This window comes from Rhineura floridana, chromosome 6 (assembly GCF_030035675.1).
Source record: "Rhineura floridana isolate rRhiFlo1 chromosome 6, rRhiFlo1.hap2, whole genome shotgun sequence".
Taxonomy (NCBI): Eukaryota; Metazoa; Chordata; class Lepidosauria; order Squamata; family Rhineuridae; genus Rhineura; species Rhineura floridana.
In genome coordinates, this window is record NC_084485.1 from 107,744,403 (window position 1) to 107,761,578 (window position 17,176).

The window sequence follows — 17,176 nt, forward strand, 5'->3', positions numbered from 1 at the left end:
AAACTGGTACAAAGAGCTGCAGCCAGAGTACTAACTGGAGCTGGTTACAGGAACCATACAACTCCCCTGTTACAACAGCTCCACTGGCTGCCAATTTGTTTCCGGTCACAATTCAAAGTGCTGGTTTTGACCTACAAAGCCCTATACGGCTCAGGTCCAGACTATTTGACAGATCGTATCTCCCTACATGAACCTGCCCGGGACTTGAGATCTTTAGGTGAGGCCCTTCTTGTGCTCCCTACACCTTCGCAAGCATATTTGACGCGGACACGAGATAGGGCCTTTTCAGTGGTCGCCCCTAGGTTATGGAACTCCCTCCCGAGTGAGGTACGATCAGCTCCCTCCTTGCCGTCTTTTCGGCGACAAGTAAAGACTGTTTTATTTCAGTGGGCATTTGGGACAGAGAACGACCAGGATTAATGTCTTATAGGCTTGGTGATCATATTATATGGTTTTATTATTTTAAATTGTTCGCTGTTTTAACCTATATTTTGTAGTTTTTAACTTTCCCTGATAGTTTAATTCTTTTTTAATAATATATTCTGTATGTTTTAACGATATTGTTTTTAGTTGTAAGCCGCTCTGAGTCCTATTGGAAAAGGGCGGGGTAAAAATAAAGTTTTATTATTTATTATTATATATTCTGTACAATGGAATCAAGCTTATAGTGTTGTGGCATCTACCCTTTGGAATTCTGTCCCCTTAAATATTAGATAGGTGTGGCCTCTATCTTTTTGGCACCTACTCAAGACTTTCCTCTTTCTAAGTAGATACCTTTATCCTAGTCTGCATCTGTATTTAATTGTTTTAAATATGTTTTTATTGTTTGGTGCCCTGGGCTCCTTTTGGGAGGAAAGGTGAGCTATAAATTTAATATACAGGAAGTGTGGACCTGACTTATATGCCAAAAAGGTTCCTATGCTTTAGCATCAAGAACAATATAGTTTCAGCTTGATGGAATAAAATTTAAGACAATTGTTCTCTGAACCCAACACCAAACACTAAAAAAAAAGGACCACAGTCTGCTTCATCTGGACTGCAGGGCCATTTGCCACCTGATGCCCTGTGGGAAAGAAATAGTAAGGAGGACAGGCAGAGAAGTTATCACAGCCCTCCTCCTACAGGGCCATCTACCACTAGCTACTCATCTCTGTAGGAAGGATACTATTACATCTATATTTTGACATTGCTTATTAAGTTTTAGCTTCTATTTCTGTTGAATTTTAATGTATATTTTAAACTGCTTCTATGGGATGATATCAATGGCTGCAAGCCAACCTGAGTATTCCATACATACTGGAAGGGCGGGACAGAAATTTCTATGGGTTTGTCATACTCAAGCAGACTATTAAAATCAATGGGCTTAAGTAACTTCAGTCCATTGACTGCATTGGGTCTACTCCAAACATGACTTAGTTGGATGTTGCCACACACACATGCACATATATAAAAATATATGGTTTTGTCCAGGAATTGGACCAGATGCTGTGCATGTGAATGTCTTTTCCCTTCAGTGTTTTCCCTCCCAGAGGGTAGGGGCAGGTACACAAGTCAAGCAGCTAGATCATAGTATGGGTGCCTGGCTTAACTTGGCTACTTTGATGCAAGATCTTCCACTGACAAGGGTGGAGGGAGGTCCACCATTTCTGGTAGAACTATCCACCCTGTGCTGTATTTCCCATGCAACATCTAATTTGATTTGAGCCATTAGTAACTTGACCAATCCACATTCTGATGAGTAAGGAAAAAAGAAAACACCATAAAGATACCGAATCACCAATTTATTAGGATACATAAAAATCAATATTCCACTGGTAGTACCACTTCCAGCAGTTAAATGAAAACATTTGGGAAATGTAATTTCCACAGTGGCACTCTCTTTACCTCAAATTGTTCTGTTTTTTCTTAACAAGGCAAAAGATCCAATACAATCAAATTTCTTCTTTTTGTCATTAATACTACTTATTAGAGACACAAATTCAATTTCAATGCTATACCCAGATTAGAAGCTATGATGTGGACCTAGGAGTCTTAATATTTTATAGCCAGCTAGAAGGAAAATGGGTTAAACAGACCACAACTTTATTAAAGGCTATTCATTATTGTCAATATATGCCAGGAATGCAAGTGGACATGTTCATCAACCTTATCCAAAAGTCAGAAGTGAGAGGAGACATGTCAAGAATTAGTTTATTGACAAGATATAAGGTTTTCAGTACATTGTCACAGGAAGCCATACTCAATTTCTTTTGGCTAGAATGGCTGGCTGGAATGAACATGAACCCAACCTGTAGTATTGACAATCCCAAAGATCTAATGGGCAATAATAAAATCCAATGAAAAAAGCTGAGATCCCCTACTGAAAGTACTGGCATGGTAGTAGCAGTAGTCCAATTTTGTTTGTAAAGTATCCACAAGAAAGTAGGACAGGTTTATCATATCAGTCCTCATCATACAAATTTAACCAGACCACCCATGTATACAAGTAACAGTCCATTCCTTCAACACTATGAGCACTCCTTAATAGTTCATGACTGCATAACTAATACCTTTTTTGTCCCACTATTTCAGACATTTTCCTTTTTTAAAAGATTACTCTGTACAGTAAAACAAAAAAATTGAAAATGTGTACATTTTGATAAAGCTGGTCATTGTTAGAAAAATTAACAACATGTATCAAATTATTTATAAATATATATAATTTTTGTTATTTCTTCATGACACAAACAGCTGATAATTGTTGCCATTTTTGCACAGTCCAGTATTTTTATCAGGCCAGTCTCTCACAGCTGGAATCTTCTTCCCCGATACTTCACATAAACAGTTCTCTTCACTCGTTATTACAATGTATGATATTAATTTTCTATCCATTTCTACTGTGGGCAGATTCCACATTCACATGCTCATTTTTCATGTCCAGATAAGGTTCACTTGAAATAGAGAAAGAAATTATTCATGAACACTGCTTTGCATTATTTTAAAAACATATTTAATAACAAGCTGTGGAGCAGACTATAAATAAATTGGAATATTGGAATAGAAAACCTTGAAAGACAGATGTCAAAATGTAACAATTCATCACAGCTTTCTGTAACAATGAACAATAATTCACAACAGTTCAAAGTAAGTACGCCACATACAATGAAATCTAGCTTTGGAGTAAGTTAGTTTAGCTTCACCTTAGAGAAAAAATCAGAAGGACTAGGGAATCAGAAATGTTCTCCTGTTGCTCTACAGGAAAAATACAACAATAATTAGTTCACAGAAGGGGTGTGGTAGCTTGTTACTGAGAGAATTGGGATTATGAAGTGCATTCTCTACAAAAATCATTGGGAACTGGTTTGACAACAGTTTTCTTTATTCAGATACTGGAAACATTTGATAGGAGGGGTACCAAAAATGTACTTGCACAAGGACAGCTAGCTACTCAGCAGGAATTACTTTAGCAGAGAGCATGCAGGATTGCTTTAGGAGTCTCTTAATGAAAATGATGCATTTGCCCCGAAGAATTATTTCCCTCGAAATGCCATGGTCTTTCAAGGACACCCTTTGTGGTTTCCTCTTTTCTTCATACCTTTATAATATCTTGGTACACTCGAATATTGTGGGTCTGTCCCTTTGCAAATAATAGGAGGTGCCATATATATACTATAATACTATAGTATAAAGTAGAACAGGGAAATTCCTTTATACTAGGACTACAGGCTAGGAATATGAAGGAGAAATCATCTTCAACATGGACAAAATATTTTCAAAAATGGCATATGTGAAGGGTGCAGGAAAATTTGCATAGATTGAGATGCTCAGCAGAAATGTGGCTTTCAGAATTGTATCTGGGGACAATAATTAGAATTTCTGTGGCCGAGTAACAAGGAGGTAAAGGAACAAGATCTGAAGATCTGAAATAACACCTTTATTCAATTAACAGCAAAAAGGAAAAATGCTAATTATGAGCAATCAAACCATAATGACTAGTGAAGATGCATCATAGTAAAATAGCAATAAGGAAATTAGGAAGGCATATCTGTTTAATATTAAACATCCAGATCAATACACAGTGTATATACGAGTAGAATATATTATTAAAAAATGACCAATTATGTGGGAAAAGTTGAAAAACAAATCAGAAGGCAAAAGGCAGGCATTCATTTAAAAAAGAGATTTGATGGTCAACCTCATAGATAAAAGATTAGAACAGTAAGCAGGTCTATGCTACCACCCTTTTCTCAAAGACAAAGCAAGGAACACAATGCTGGAGACCAGTACTTAGATTTTTTGGTTTTTGATTTTTTTTTAGAAAGAAGCAGTTTCCCTGATTTAAATCCCATCCCTGGGAAACAATTGGCTAAGGAAGGGGGAATATACAAGTACCTATTTTGTACTGTAGTTTCATTGGCCTTGGTAAATATTGTCTAGAGGAAAAGAATGAGTTGTTGAAGGTACGCAAGGTGAGCTAGGAAAGAAAGAATGTAAGGAGGTGCATGGGTCAAGAAAAATGTTGTTGAAGATATTGTTGAATTTGGCCTGAAAAGGACCACTGGAAACTGTAATAACAGCTCTTGATATGTGGGGTAGAATGGGCAAAGCTGGATTGGGGAATGAGACAAGCTTGAAGAAAACATGAAGCTGCCTTTTATTAACTCAGACCATTCCTCCATCAAGTCCAGTAATGTCTACTCTAACTGGCAATGACTCTTCAAGGTCTCAGAGGTCCTTCTTCCTGCTTACAGATTTTTCCCCCCACTAACAATACCATGGACTAAACCTGAGGTTCTACCACTGATTATGTTAGATAATTGGCAGAGTGGTAGAAGTCAAGGCAACATATATTAACCATTCATTCCATTTTTGAGATGGAAGGGCATAAGCCATCCAACACTTCTTTTAGGATCAGTGCTACAGTGGACAAACAAGGTCTGAAGACTGAAGGGTTCTGATAAACTGTGGAAGGAGACATAATTGAAACAGACAACAGTGTAGTTCAGTGAAAAGCTAGAGTTAGAAACCATGAAGACATGCAGAAGGTCCCAGGTTCAATTCCCACAGCATCACCAGATAGGGCTCTGATAACCCTGTCTGAAATATTTGAGAGCCACTACCAGTCAGTGTAAGCAATATTGAGCTAGATGGACCAATGGCCTGACTCAGCAAAAGACAGCTTCCTACATTCAATGTAATAAAGTGGTGGCCCCAGTGGTGGCCCCCGAATTGTGGAATGATCTTCCTGACGAGGCACGCCTGGCGCCAACATTACTATCCTTTCGGCGCCAGGTTAAAACTTTCCTCTTCTCCCAGGCATTTTAGCATTTTAGTATTTTAGTATTTAGTATTTTAATATGTGTTTTTGTCTGTCTTAAAATGTTTACAATTTTGAAATTTGGATTTTTAAAATTGTTTAAATATGTGTTTTAATTGTAGATGGAAGTTTAGTTTGTACACCGCCCAGAGAGCTTTGGCTATGGGGCGGTATAGAAATTTAATAAAATAAAAATAAAATAAATAAATAAAGGTTAAAAAAAAAGACAAAAGAGACCCAGAGCTGGTCAGGAATAACAAAGTTCAAAGGCAGACAGGCAATCCATGGAAGCCAAAAGTGGAAACTGGAGACTGGGGAATGATACAGACTGGAAGCCAGACCAAAAGGGAAGCATAGGAAATATATCACAATCTAAATATAAGGTCACATGGCCAACTACACTGTTGATCTAGTTCTGACATGGAAGCTTTTATTGTCAGGAAGAGTGACCAATCAAAAGAGCATTGGGCAGAGCTGGCTAGGCAGATTGGGAAGGGAGAGCAAAGATTTCTGTTGGTGAATCCTGCAACCCCAGTGACTCAGTCGGATGCTTGGGGGGGGGCATGATACAGGTGTATAAAATTATAAACGGTGTGGAGAAAGTGGACAAGGAGAAGTTTTTATTTGTCTCTTATAATATTAGAATCCAGGACCATCCAATGAATGTTGGAAGCTTCAAGAAAGATAAAAGCAGATACTTTTTCATATAGTTATATAGTGTAGTTTCATATAGCGTATAGTTAACTATGCCATTTTCTTCCCAAAAATCTAGTGACGGCCACCAACTCAAATGGCTTTAAAAAAGAAGCCAAATTCATGGAGGATAATGCCTACTTGCCATGATGGCTATGTTCTACTTTCAGCAGAACCAGTACTAGTAGTACCAGTTGCTGGATGTCACAAGTGGGGAGAGCTTGCAGGCTTCCCATTTGGTTGGCCACTGTGAGAACAGGATGCTGGATTAGATGGACCTTTGGTCTGATGCAGTGAGGCTCTTCTTAAGTTCTTAGAATGGACCATTGGCCTCACCTGAAGGGTGATTTTCCCAGGTATCCTGCCATCACTTTTTGGGGTATTAGCGCCATCTAATGTCCAAAGGCAAGAATGCACTGAAGTCAAGACCTGGGGCATCAAGCCCCTCCCACTCCAGTTCATTCGCAATGAGTCCGAAGTGGTATATCTGAGAAGTACAAAAGGCCCAGGGGCCTACCAGCAAGGAAAATAGAGACAATGTCCCTAATAATAACACGAAACCACATGCAATGTAACAGATCTAGAAAGGTCTTGACTTAACCAGACAGTGCAAAACAGTACACTTTGAACAGAAATAATTGGAAAGGTGGTACAAAATATCCAGACATACTCCAACAGGAAGGGCCGTGATGGCAGGATACCTGGAAAAATCACCCTTCAGGTGAGGCCAATGGTCCATTTTCCCCAGGTAGCCTGCCATCATTTTGGGATGTACCAAAGCAGCCCCCCAATAGGGAGGGACCACCACTGATTACATGTCAGAAAGAACCTGTTGCAGAACATGCCTCCCCAAAGAGGCTTCGGCAGAAGCGTAACAGTCAACCTTATGTTTTCTAAAGGAATCTGGAATAGACCATCTGGGGCTCTTTTCACCAAGGTGACCGCCACCAGGAACAAGACCTTGAAGGATAACAGTCGCAATGGTGATACACTGGTGAAGAAAGGAGGGCAGCTGCCTATGGAGAACCTACGATCATCGGATGTGAGCCCATTGAAACACTCAAAGGGTAATCAAACCAAGTCTGGTGAAGCAAGGTGTCAGTCTTAACTGTCAGCCCATCTTCTGCACTCTATGAAGACACTGTCAGACTTGTTGTAACGTGGCTCGTGAAGAGCTGTGAACGCATACCGTCAGAGAAGACGGGCCATGTAGCTTGGCAGATGTGATTTGTTGACGGTCTTCTAGACGCCGCCAGCAAAGTATCAGCACACTTCCGTGATAGGCCTGTGCAGATCAACTGTGTCCGCTCCAATGCCAGAATGTGCTATTAATAGGACAAGTCGATTGGAGAACCGCAGTCAACGCAGCCAGTACATAAAGTTCTACAGTGACGAAACTCCACAGTGCTCTGCCCAGGAGGGAACCAAATAGGAAACCGCCCAGTCAGGGAGTCCCAAGGACCTCTTCGGACTTTGTCCTTGTGTCTAGGTACCAGGAGAAGTACCAAGGAAACCAGCAGGTGCACTATCAAACTGTTGAAACTAACAGGAGATGTAGTGTCCAGACCACTGGGATCACTTGTAGCCTGCTCATCTAATCTGATGAGTCCAACAGAAGTAATCTCTCTTTGAGGACCAGGGATGACTCGTGGCCGAATATAATGACAGCATGATAGCACAGTCTCCACGCAAGGGAAAGGAGCTGCCATGCCCCCTTACAAGCTGTATGTAGATCCATGTCGGAGCCGTCATGACTGAAAAATGCATGTGTCAGGTGGATTGCTCTCAGCTCGAAAAACACAAGATAGACACTGAAAGAGCCTGACTAAAATGCAATGCTTAGTAACTGTAAATAAAAACGTTAACTGTTAAAGTTAGCCGGGAAAGAACTGACAGCGGCACTGATGGGCAAAACTCGAGTGGACAATCCCCACCTACGAGGAGAACTGCACCTCAGAACAGACATGACTATGAAGCAGCCGAACTTGGGCTGCGAGACCAAGCTAGAGGGAAGTTACGCAAACAGCCGAAGCTTGAACTATGGGACGAATCTAGAGGGAAGTTACGCAAACAGCTAGTGGACAGGGTCCAGTTTGCTGAACATTGGAATGAGCCTAATAAGGCTGCATGGAATTTGAAAGAGACAATATCCCCCAGGGAACTGCAGGTAACGAGTTCCCTAGCCACCAAGTTCATAGTGTAATTCTGCTAAACATCATTTACCACAATAAATGCTACCCAGTCAGTCTGAGGACCTGCAAGGTACACACAGAGATAGGGAGGGCTGAAACGTAGAACTGAGGCTGATGCAAGTTGAATAACTGAGGCCCCTAGAGGAGGCACCACTGTTGCCCCTGGAAGCGACCTGCTATAGTTCAGGCCTAAGGCAAAAGTGGGAAAAAACGATATTGCTTTGCATGCAAAAGATTGGACAAAATTCCAGCCGAGGAGATTGCCATCTCTCCGGCCAAGGCTGGAGAGATAGCTGGACGCCTTTCCCAGTCACTAGAGAGAATGGCAGGAATTCCTCAGCAGAGTGCTATAACGTTGTCTGCCCAAGGAGACTGGGCAGCGAGCTAGGCCCCTTTGCCAGGGTTCTGAGTAAAAGGCTAAACCCTTCCACAGTCACTGGACAGGCTGAGAGAGAGCCCATTACGTTCCACGAGCAGTCTGAACACCAACCTTGCTGAACACCAACCTTGCTGCTCAGATGCAATTGCAGAGGAGGAATACCTAGAAGTTCCAAGTTTGGTCACTATACTCACCGTAGGACTGCCTCGCCTACCTAAGGGTCAATGTACACCTTGTGAAGGCCAAACTGCATGCAACGTTCCTCCCCGCAGAATTCTTTCTGATGTGGGCTGTGCAGGACATAGAACTGACGGCTGCTGAAAGGGCTACCGCTGCATATCACTGACTGTTGCTGAAGAGATTGCTGCTGCCTATCACTGCCAGCTGTGCCTGAATAAAAACAATTAGAAACCAACACAGGATGATCCGGGCACAAAAATGCCCACACAGTAGAAGGAAGCCAGCCCAGACCATATAGCAACATCCGCAGGGGAAGATCAGCGGAATGACAAGGAGCAAGATAACTCCACCCAGGGAGTGTGGAGGTCTGATCTTTCATGAGCTGTAAATGCAGGCAAAAGCTGTATTGGAAAGGCCAAAAGGGACCCAACCCAGGAGAGGGGAGAGGTCGGGGCCCAAAGGAACTCTGAGAAAGCTACCCAAGGTAGAGGGGAGCAGTAATAGCTCAGAAACTGCCCAACAGAGGCAGAGGAAGCAGTTTGCCTCTAATTAGTTCCAAATACCAGGAAAGACAAACACATAATCACTTCGGTAGAGGGAGCATTGCCTCACAAGGCCAGCCGGGGCAACCTCTGAGGGCCAAAATAATTGCACTCAGTGGAGAGGGGCATGAGAGTGTCCTTCCACACTGGTCTTGTTTCTGGCCTGACAGGAACCATAGAAACCTAACATGGTTCGTGAGAGGAGAGGAGAAACTCCTAAGGGCTAAAAGAATCTCATGCAGTGGGGAGGGACATTGAGAGTGTCCTTCCACAATGGTCATGCCTGTGGCTTGGCAGGAACTGTGGACATTTATCATGGTTAGAGAGGAGAGTGGAACCACCACTAAGAGCCAAACTAATTACACAGTGGGGAGGGACAGAGAGAGTGTCCTTCTGCACTGGTCTTGTATCTGTCCTGACAGGGACCGTAGATAACTTATCCTGGTTCTGCAGCAACAGCAGCCCACTTGTCTGGATATGTCAGCAGTTTGCAAGCTTCGCCAAGGTGCCCCCTTTAGAGTTGTAGATGCCGCCAGGAAAACCAGCCAAGGAATAAAACAATTGTGCACAGTAGATGGGATCGGTTAACCTGTGAATGTAGCCCAGAGATGTATCCAAGGGCGATATCCAAACACAAACTACGGTCCAAGCAAGGAACTTGCTGCCAAGAAGTGCTTCTAAGAACCACAATAATCGCACACCTGTGGCCTGGCCTGGAGTACACTCACCTGTCGCCTGTCCTTAGTGGGTGCGGAGTGAATAGGGAACATCAGTACATGTCCACGGACAAGGGAAGAGGTACAACCTCAGCTGGGTGGTACCTCGAGTGGGCACTGATCCATCATAATATACACACACGGGAAAGTATTTGTTGTCAACCCACGTCTGGCAGCTGATCCACCATCACATACATCCACAAGGTGGGGGTGCAGTATATGTCACCAACACATGCACAAAGGTAGGGGGTGCGGTGTGGAGGGAGACCAGTACATGCACACAATGGGGAAGGTGCGGTACTGCTCCTGTGTGCTATGTCTCAGTACACGCCCATGAGTGAGGGGGGTGTAACAACCCCAAGTGCACTACTGGTGACGAAACATCATGAAGAAAAATGCAGGAACAAGCACATAGAGGAAGGAGCACAGTACTGCTCCTGTGCACTTATGTATCTGGTCACCTCTGTGGCTCCTTGTACTTGATTTGTTGGATATCCAGGCCAGGGAAAACAGTCTTGATTCAGGATGGCACCAGACAGGTAGATACACGCACACAATGGGTAAGGTGCAGTACCGCTATTATACACTGTCCAGGCAGGAGTGCCAAAAGAAAGTCTTGATTCAATATGGCACAAAAGCAGTTAGTCACATGCACACAATGGGTAAGGTGTGGTACCATACAGTGTTAGCCACTTCAGCTCTTGATTAGCTTCAGCTCCTTATTAGATTGCTGTAGCCAAGTATTATAATATATTCAGTAAATGTAGCCACTTTAGCTCTTATTAGCTTCAACTCCTTATTAGATTGCTGTAGCCAAGTATTATAATATATTCGGTATATGTAGCCACTTCAGCTCCTTATTAGCTTCAGCTCCTTATTAGATTGCTATAGCCGAATATTATATCTATATCTTTTTAATAGGTAAAAAACAAAGGAGAGACTAAGGTGAAGCTGGGAGGGGGAGTACGAAAAGGGCGGGAAAGGAGAGGAAGTGGCAGGCAGCAAGAAGGGCGGGAAAATACGAGTAATGGCATTCGCCAAAACTCAGCCGCTCAAACAGGAGACGACTGAAGTTCCCCTTTAGACTGCCACGAAAGGCACAGTCAGTTTCCAGTAAAAAAAATAAAAACTTATTGCTTGGGGAAAGAACAGGCAAAGAGACAAAGGCACTGCAAGTGCGAGGCCCAGCCAAGTCTACTCCCCTGCGGGTGGGAGGGAGAGTGGGCGCCGCTTACAGCGGAGAAAAGCCGCATCGCGAGCTCCTGAGAAATAAGGGGGAAACGGCCGCAGCCAGCGAGAGCAGGCGAGCCGGCACTCGAAGGAGCTCTTAACCAGCCGGGAGGGAGGCAGGAGCTGCAGCCAAGCTCCTGGAGGGGGAGAAAGAGCAACGGAGTCCCAAAAGTGGCTGCTGCAAACTGAAGAAAAAACAGGGAAATGTCTGACGGGTGGGAAACGAACGCTACACCGCCACCTCAAAGGGGTTGGAAGGGAAGGGAGAGAAAAAACAAAAGCTGGAAGAAAGGACGTACAAAAAATAAAGGATAGGGAAACCCAGAAAGGGCCCCCAGTCCGCCCACCCCTTCAAACACAAACACACTTTCACACAAACACACACAATAACACAAACTCCTAAAAAAAATTCCTCACACAGAGAGATATGTTTAGCCTCGGACGAAGGCAAGAATGAACTGGAGAGGGAGAGGCTTGATGCCCCAGGTCTTGACTTCAGTGCATTCTTGCATTTGGATGCTAGATGGCGCTAATACCCAAAGTTATGGCAGGCTACCTGGGGAAAATTACATCGTTGCTGGAGCCAAAAAGACTCACTGAGGGCCCTCTACCAAAATCACCTTGCCACAAACGCATACTGACAAAAATAACAGGCAGTAAAAACTAAGCATTAAAAGAGGCTACTTCAGACATAATTAATTTCCTACATAGGTATCACTTTCCCATAGGGAATTGCATGTACACCATCATGTGGGACAAATGCACACAGTATCTACGGTAGCAGTGAAGGATGCTGCTCAGCTGAAGTGTATGGAGAAATTTTGAGGGAAGTTCCAATGATTTTAGCCACATTTTGGGGGTGTTTAAGACATCCATTGTCAACTGGGCTTCATGTCAGACACATTAAGTTGCATTAGAATGCACACTGACTGTATTATGAGCATCTGCGATTTCATCCAAGAAAGTATTATCTACCTAGAAAATGCATCATGTTGAACATTCCTAAGAAAAGAGAGCTTTCAAATACAGACAAAATCATTTCCTTTGGAAATGTGAAACAATGAATAGAGACCTAGTTTTGTTTTTTTCTGATGAGAAGCAATGAGAAGTAACAAGAGAGTGTCACTGTCTATCTTACATTTTATGGTCTTAAAGCTCTGCAAAATGTGGGAAAACACTCAGCTAGAGTGTAACCTCCATTTTATTTTCCTAGTCTCCCAAATCTGTTAGGAGTTGCATTTACTCCTAACTTGTTTAGCAGCTTCTATGAAAATCACACCCCTTTATTAGCCTTATCCCCCACCACCCTTATCCTTATTTGTTTTTACCAAAGTACACATTAAGAAAGACTGCTTTGATTTGTTGCTGTTTCACAGGTGGCCCATCTTTTACAGGAGGAACATACAAGTGAGATGCTCAGAAAACTGTATTCAGTTTCTTTGCTCTTCACCCTAACACAGCTCAGGACCCTTCTGAGGCCCTTCTCCAGGTCCCCCCTTTGAGGGAAGCTTGGAGGGTGGTGATAAGGGAGAGGGTCTTTTCAGTTGTAGCTCCCGATCTGTGGAATATGCTCCCCAGTGAGATTCACCTGGCACCATCACTGACATCTTCTCAGTGCCAGATGAAGACATTATCTTTTCTCCCAGTTTTGAAAGATTGAGATGTTTTGTTTTAATATGCTACCAAACCTTTCAGTGGCTGTGTAGGGGTAGTTATTGTTATTGTTTTACTGTTGTTTATTGTTATGTTTTTATAGTGTGGTGTTTTTTTTTCATATTGTGTACATCGCTTGGGGACCGTCAAATAATGATGCACTAACAGGCAAAAAACCTTGCGGGTTTAAGAATGTACCTATAGCCCACAGATATTTCTATCAAACTTTAAAAAGCAGGGAAATTGGGCAGCTATAGTGAATGCACCAGGGGAGCAGGAGACCTGACCTCCTCTCTGAGATATTGGACTGCCCTACAAAGCTGTCAAAATGCAAACACAATTTGGGTTGGTCTTTCATACCCCAATCCACTTCCTGTGTAGCTTGGAAGAATTTGGTAACATGTGCCTCTGAGCTTATGGTGAGTGCTGGCAACACCTGCTATCTCCAAAGATGGAGAATTAATTTTTGTATGTTTGCTGGGGGTGTTCTTACTTTGCTTCTTTTCTGTGTTACTACTGTTTCTACAGAGAATCTAACCTAGAAAATTATATTTCTCTATTATTCATCCTAGAAATCTGTGTCAAAATTATTTTTATTAATTTCAAAGCCTTTTTATTGGTCAATGTCATATGATGGTGAAAACAGCCTTTTGTGTTTCAAACTGGAGGTTCTGCTCTATTTCTATTTGGGATGCATTAACAGTTGAATCTGAAACTGCAGTTTGATGTAAAATCAGACTGATTACAGTAAGTTGCTACTTCAGGAATGACTCTAGCTGTTGGAAAAAACAAATTTAGCCTGCCCAAGATGCATGTTTTCACCCTGCTATGCTTAAACCATGCCACATAAGGAAAGGTGGGCATGGTCAATTAAAAACATAGAGCACACCTAGAATATTGCTAGAACATATTTCACATCCCACTGTTTTATATTGTGCAAACTGAGACACTTCTTATGTACATTGGAAACTATTCTGCAGAACAGCCAATGCCATTATTCCACAATTGTTTTTGGAGCTTTGCTTTTAGTGTTGCAAAGTGTTGCTGCTGTACTTCACATATTCACAGAAACAGATGCAAACAAAAATGATTTCCTATAGGAAACTTCACTAAAATTGCAAAGTAAATCAAACGTATTTAAAGTGACTATCTGAGCTATATCTACTGTTTTAATATTGTTGCTTCCTCCCTGCTAAAACAAGATTAGCACAGCACATGTCTTGTTTCTGTTATTTGGGCTGACTGTAGGTGTTGCCACCCTATGAATAGGGTTTCATGGTAAGCGATATTCAGAGGAGGTTTACCATTGCCTTCCTCTGAGGCTGACAGGCAATGACTGGCCCAAGGTCACCCAGTGAGCTTCATGGCTGTGTGGGGATTCGAACCCTGGTCTCCCAGGTCGTACTCCTAGGATAGGTAAAAATGACCATCAGGGAGGAGGAGGGGGAGGGTAGAGGCCAAGGGAAGGAGGAGGAGGGGGAAAGAGGGAACTGGAAGGGGATAGGGAGGAGATAGGAGGGAGGAGGAGGGTAGGGCAGGTTTGATCATTTGCATGCTTTTTGAGTTTAGTGGGATTTACTCCTGTACCATGATGCTTAGGATAGGTGAAACTGACCTGGGGAAGGGGCAGAAAGGGGAAGGGAAGGGGAGGAGATTGGATGGGTGGGCACTTGGCAGAGGGGAAGCCCCTTTGCTTTCCAAAAGGAAAATATTGTGAACAATATCATTCTTTTTGGGGGTTTCCCCCACCTTTTTATTCTGCAGCAGACACATGTAGCCTCCCAACAAAATTTAAACCAAGGCTGTCCCTGGCCACATCCACACCATACCTTTATTTCTCTTTAGATAGTCATGGCTTCTCCCAAAGAATCCTGGGAAGTGTAGTTAGTGAAGGGTGCTGAGAGTTGCTAGGAGAGGGGCTTCAATCAGAGCAGTTGACTGTTAAACCACTCTGGCCACTGGAGCTGTCAGAGAAATAGGAGTCTCCTCTAAACACCCTTCATAAATTACACTTGGCAGGATCCTTTCGGGGAAGCCATGACTAACTAAAGTGAAATCAAAGTCTGGTGTGGGTGTGGACCCCTGATTAGGCAAGCCAAGTAGCTGGGAGTCTGGCTTTTAGAACACTGACAGTTGGTTCTTACTGAGCATGCCTGACATTATCATTGTGTTCAAGCCAAAATTTATTTAAATTAATTAAAAATCAGCCAGGCATTTTTTTAACTTTTAAACTGCAGAAAATGAAGGTCAGAGTATGGGGCAAGGTCAGTAATAGGATTGCAGGTACTCTGTGAATATGGGTGACGTTTAATCAATTTCAACAGATGATGAGAACTCTAACAGAAAAAAGTCCAAAAGGGGTCTGTTTTTTTCTCTCTCTATTTTTACATTTTGAACTCTTGATTCTCTCTGGCTGTTTTGTGTATCACCATGAAAATTTAGAGGGTTGTTAAGCAAGTGTTTCTGAGTTCAGAACTATAGGTTTTGTATTCAAATGAGCTTATGGGAAGCATCAGAATGGCATGGGGGTATTTTCAATTTAACATTGCAGAATGCAAAAAATCCATGCTGACTAAAGTATACAGCCACTCTTGTGGCTGTATAATATTTATCTTAATTGCCACTGAAAAGTTGTAAGCATTATTTTGCATCCAAATAATCCATGACTATTTCTTTACAATTAGCACTTCTCTTCTTACACCTAGAGACTTGTAAGACAATATTGGTTTGGCTTTTTAGAAATACTCTGTATCTTACATAATAAAAGAGCTTTCCGAGGAAGAACAGTGGGGCAAGAGCTGCCCTGTCCTCCTGGCCTGGATGTTGTCACCAGCTCTGTTTCTGGATCTGATGTGAAAGTGTTTCAGGTGAGAGACTGCTCTTTATCAAGGCCAAGACAGCCAGAACCACCACTAGCATCAGTTGTAACTGTAAGAACTTGTGCTTGAGCTTGCTTTCCCCTCCTTCGTACCATTCTTTCATCCTTGAGTGTTGTGATTTTTAAGATTGTGAGTCTGAGGGCAGTGAGGATCTTTGGATATTTTTTAAGTTGCTCTGAGAGCCTTTTTTGGCTGTAGGGTAGGATATAAATGCTATAAATAAGTAAATCCAAAACAAGAAAAATGGTCAGGATCCATATTTGCAGTTGGACAAAGTGGCAGTTAAGGGCTGTGCAGAGGTACAAGGAGAGGGACACAGCCTGGGGCAGTGCATACCAAACGGAATGCAAGTGAAGCCTCAAAACATGCAGGGGGGGCAGTTGAATGTTGATTTTCTGTAGCCTGTGCAAGTCAAATTGTTATATAAGAACATAATCTGAAGATTTTTCAGGTTTTTAAAATGTAAAATGGTTATTATTAGAGATGTGAAGGCCCAGGAAAAACCACAAACATGGGGGGGAAATGGCACCCCCTCCAATTTTTCCATTTTTTTCGCAGGCCTTCACATCTCTAGGCATGATCTGAAAATATGGAATGCACATGTCTACATTTCTGAATTTGCATGGAGGAATAAATGAAGTTGATTGCACTAGGAGGAACACAGAGAAGAAACACGAGGATATGCACAAACATAAAAAAATGATGGTAAGAAAGTTTGGGCAAATATGAGATTGCTGGAACTGACAGGCAAATAATTTTTTTGGGGGGGGGAAGCAACAGTTAATCACACCCGGTATACACTCTGTGTGAGAATGGATGCTTAGAGAATGAGGCAGAGACAATTGCCTGAAACTGAGCAGGATGGTGGTGGCAGGGATGAGTACAGAGATATAAAATAGTCTACAGGCTGTAGAAAATACAGCTTTTTTTTTGCTTCCAATACAGATAGCAGGCAAGGGGCCTCCAATCATCAGGATCACAAGAGGGAGCAAAGAGATATAGCCCCCCTTCCACACCAAAGCTCTGATTTGGAATGGGTCCCTTTAAACTGTTATTTGCTTTTCAAAAACCATTTATGAAATTGTTAATTGCATGAACGGTGTTCACATGTAGTTTAGCCCTAGTTCTCTAAAACACTATTGCATGTCTCAAGTGTCAGATGGAAGCAACAATTAAAGGAGATCTCACCCCATCTACAGTGCCATACCTGAATTATAAAAGGGTGCACTCCACAAAAAATGCAAGGCATATATAAAATTATAGAAATTTCTAAAGAGACTGTTTAAAATAAAGATTTTCTGTTAGTGAGCTGGGAGGGATGAGGAAAGACCTCACACCTCTCCTAGTAACTGCCCAAGTCTGATCTCCCTCTGGCTCAGCACACACAGAGAAATATATATACAAAGAATTAAAGTA

At 42.4% G+C, this 17,176-nt stretch overlaps 1 protein-coding gene across 11 annotated transcripts in view; it reads right to left on the reverse strand.

Annotated features, from left to right (window-relative positions):
- Positions 1 to 1,779: 1,779 nt before the first annotated feature.
- LRRIQ3 (leucine rich repeats and IQ motif containing 3) overlaps positions 1,780 to 17,176 on the reverse strand; it is a 69,547-nt gene continuing 54,150 nt past the window's right edge. For 8 of the 11 annotated variants that reach the window (XM_061633429.1, XM_061633427.1, XM_061633430.1 and 5 more), the window contains one exon: positions 2,844 to 2,930. Coding sequence is in view for 1 of the 11 variants with exons in the window: in XM_061633432.1 (XP_061489416.1) it covers positions 2,864 to 2,930 (67 nt within the window). In the remaining 10 variants the exon portion in view is untranslated. Of the gene's footprint in view, positions 2,931 to 3,179; positions 3,232 to 8,774; positions 8,951 to 17,176 lie in introns of all 11 variants that reach the window. The other 3 variants (XR_009763577.1, XR_009763578.1, XM_061633432.1) reach the window with 3 other exon arrangements.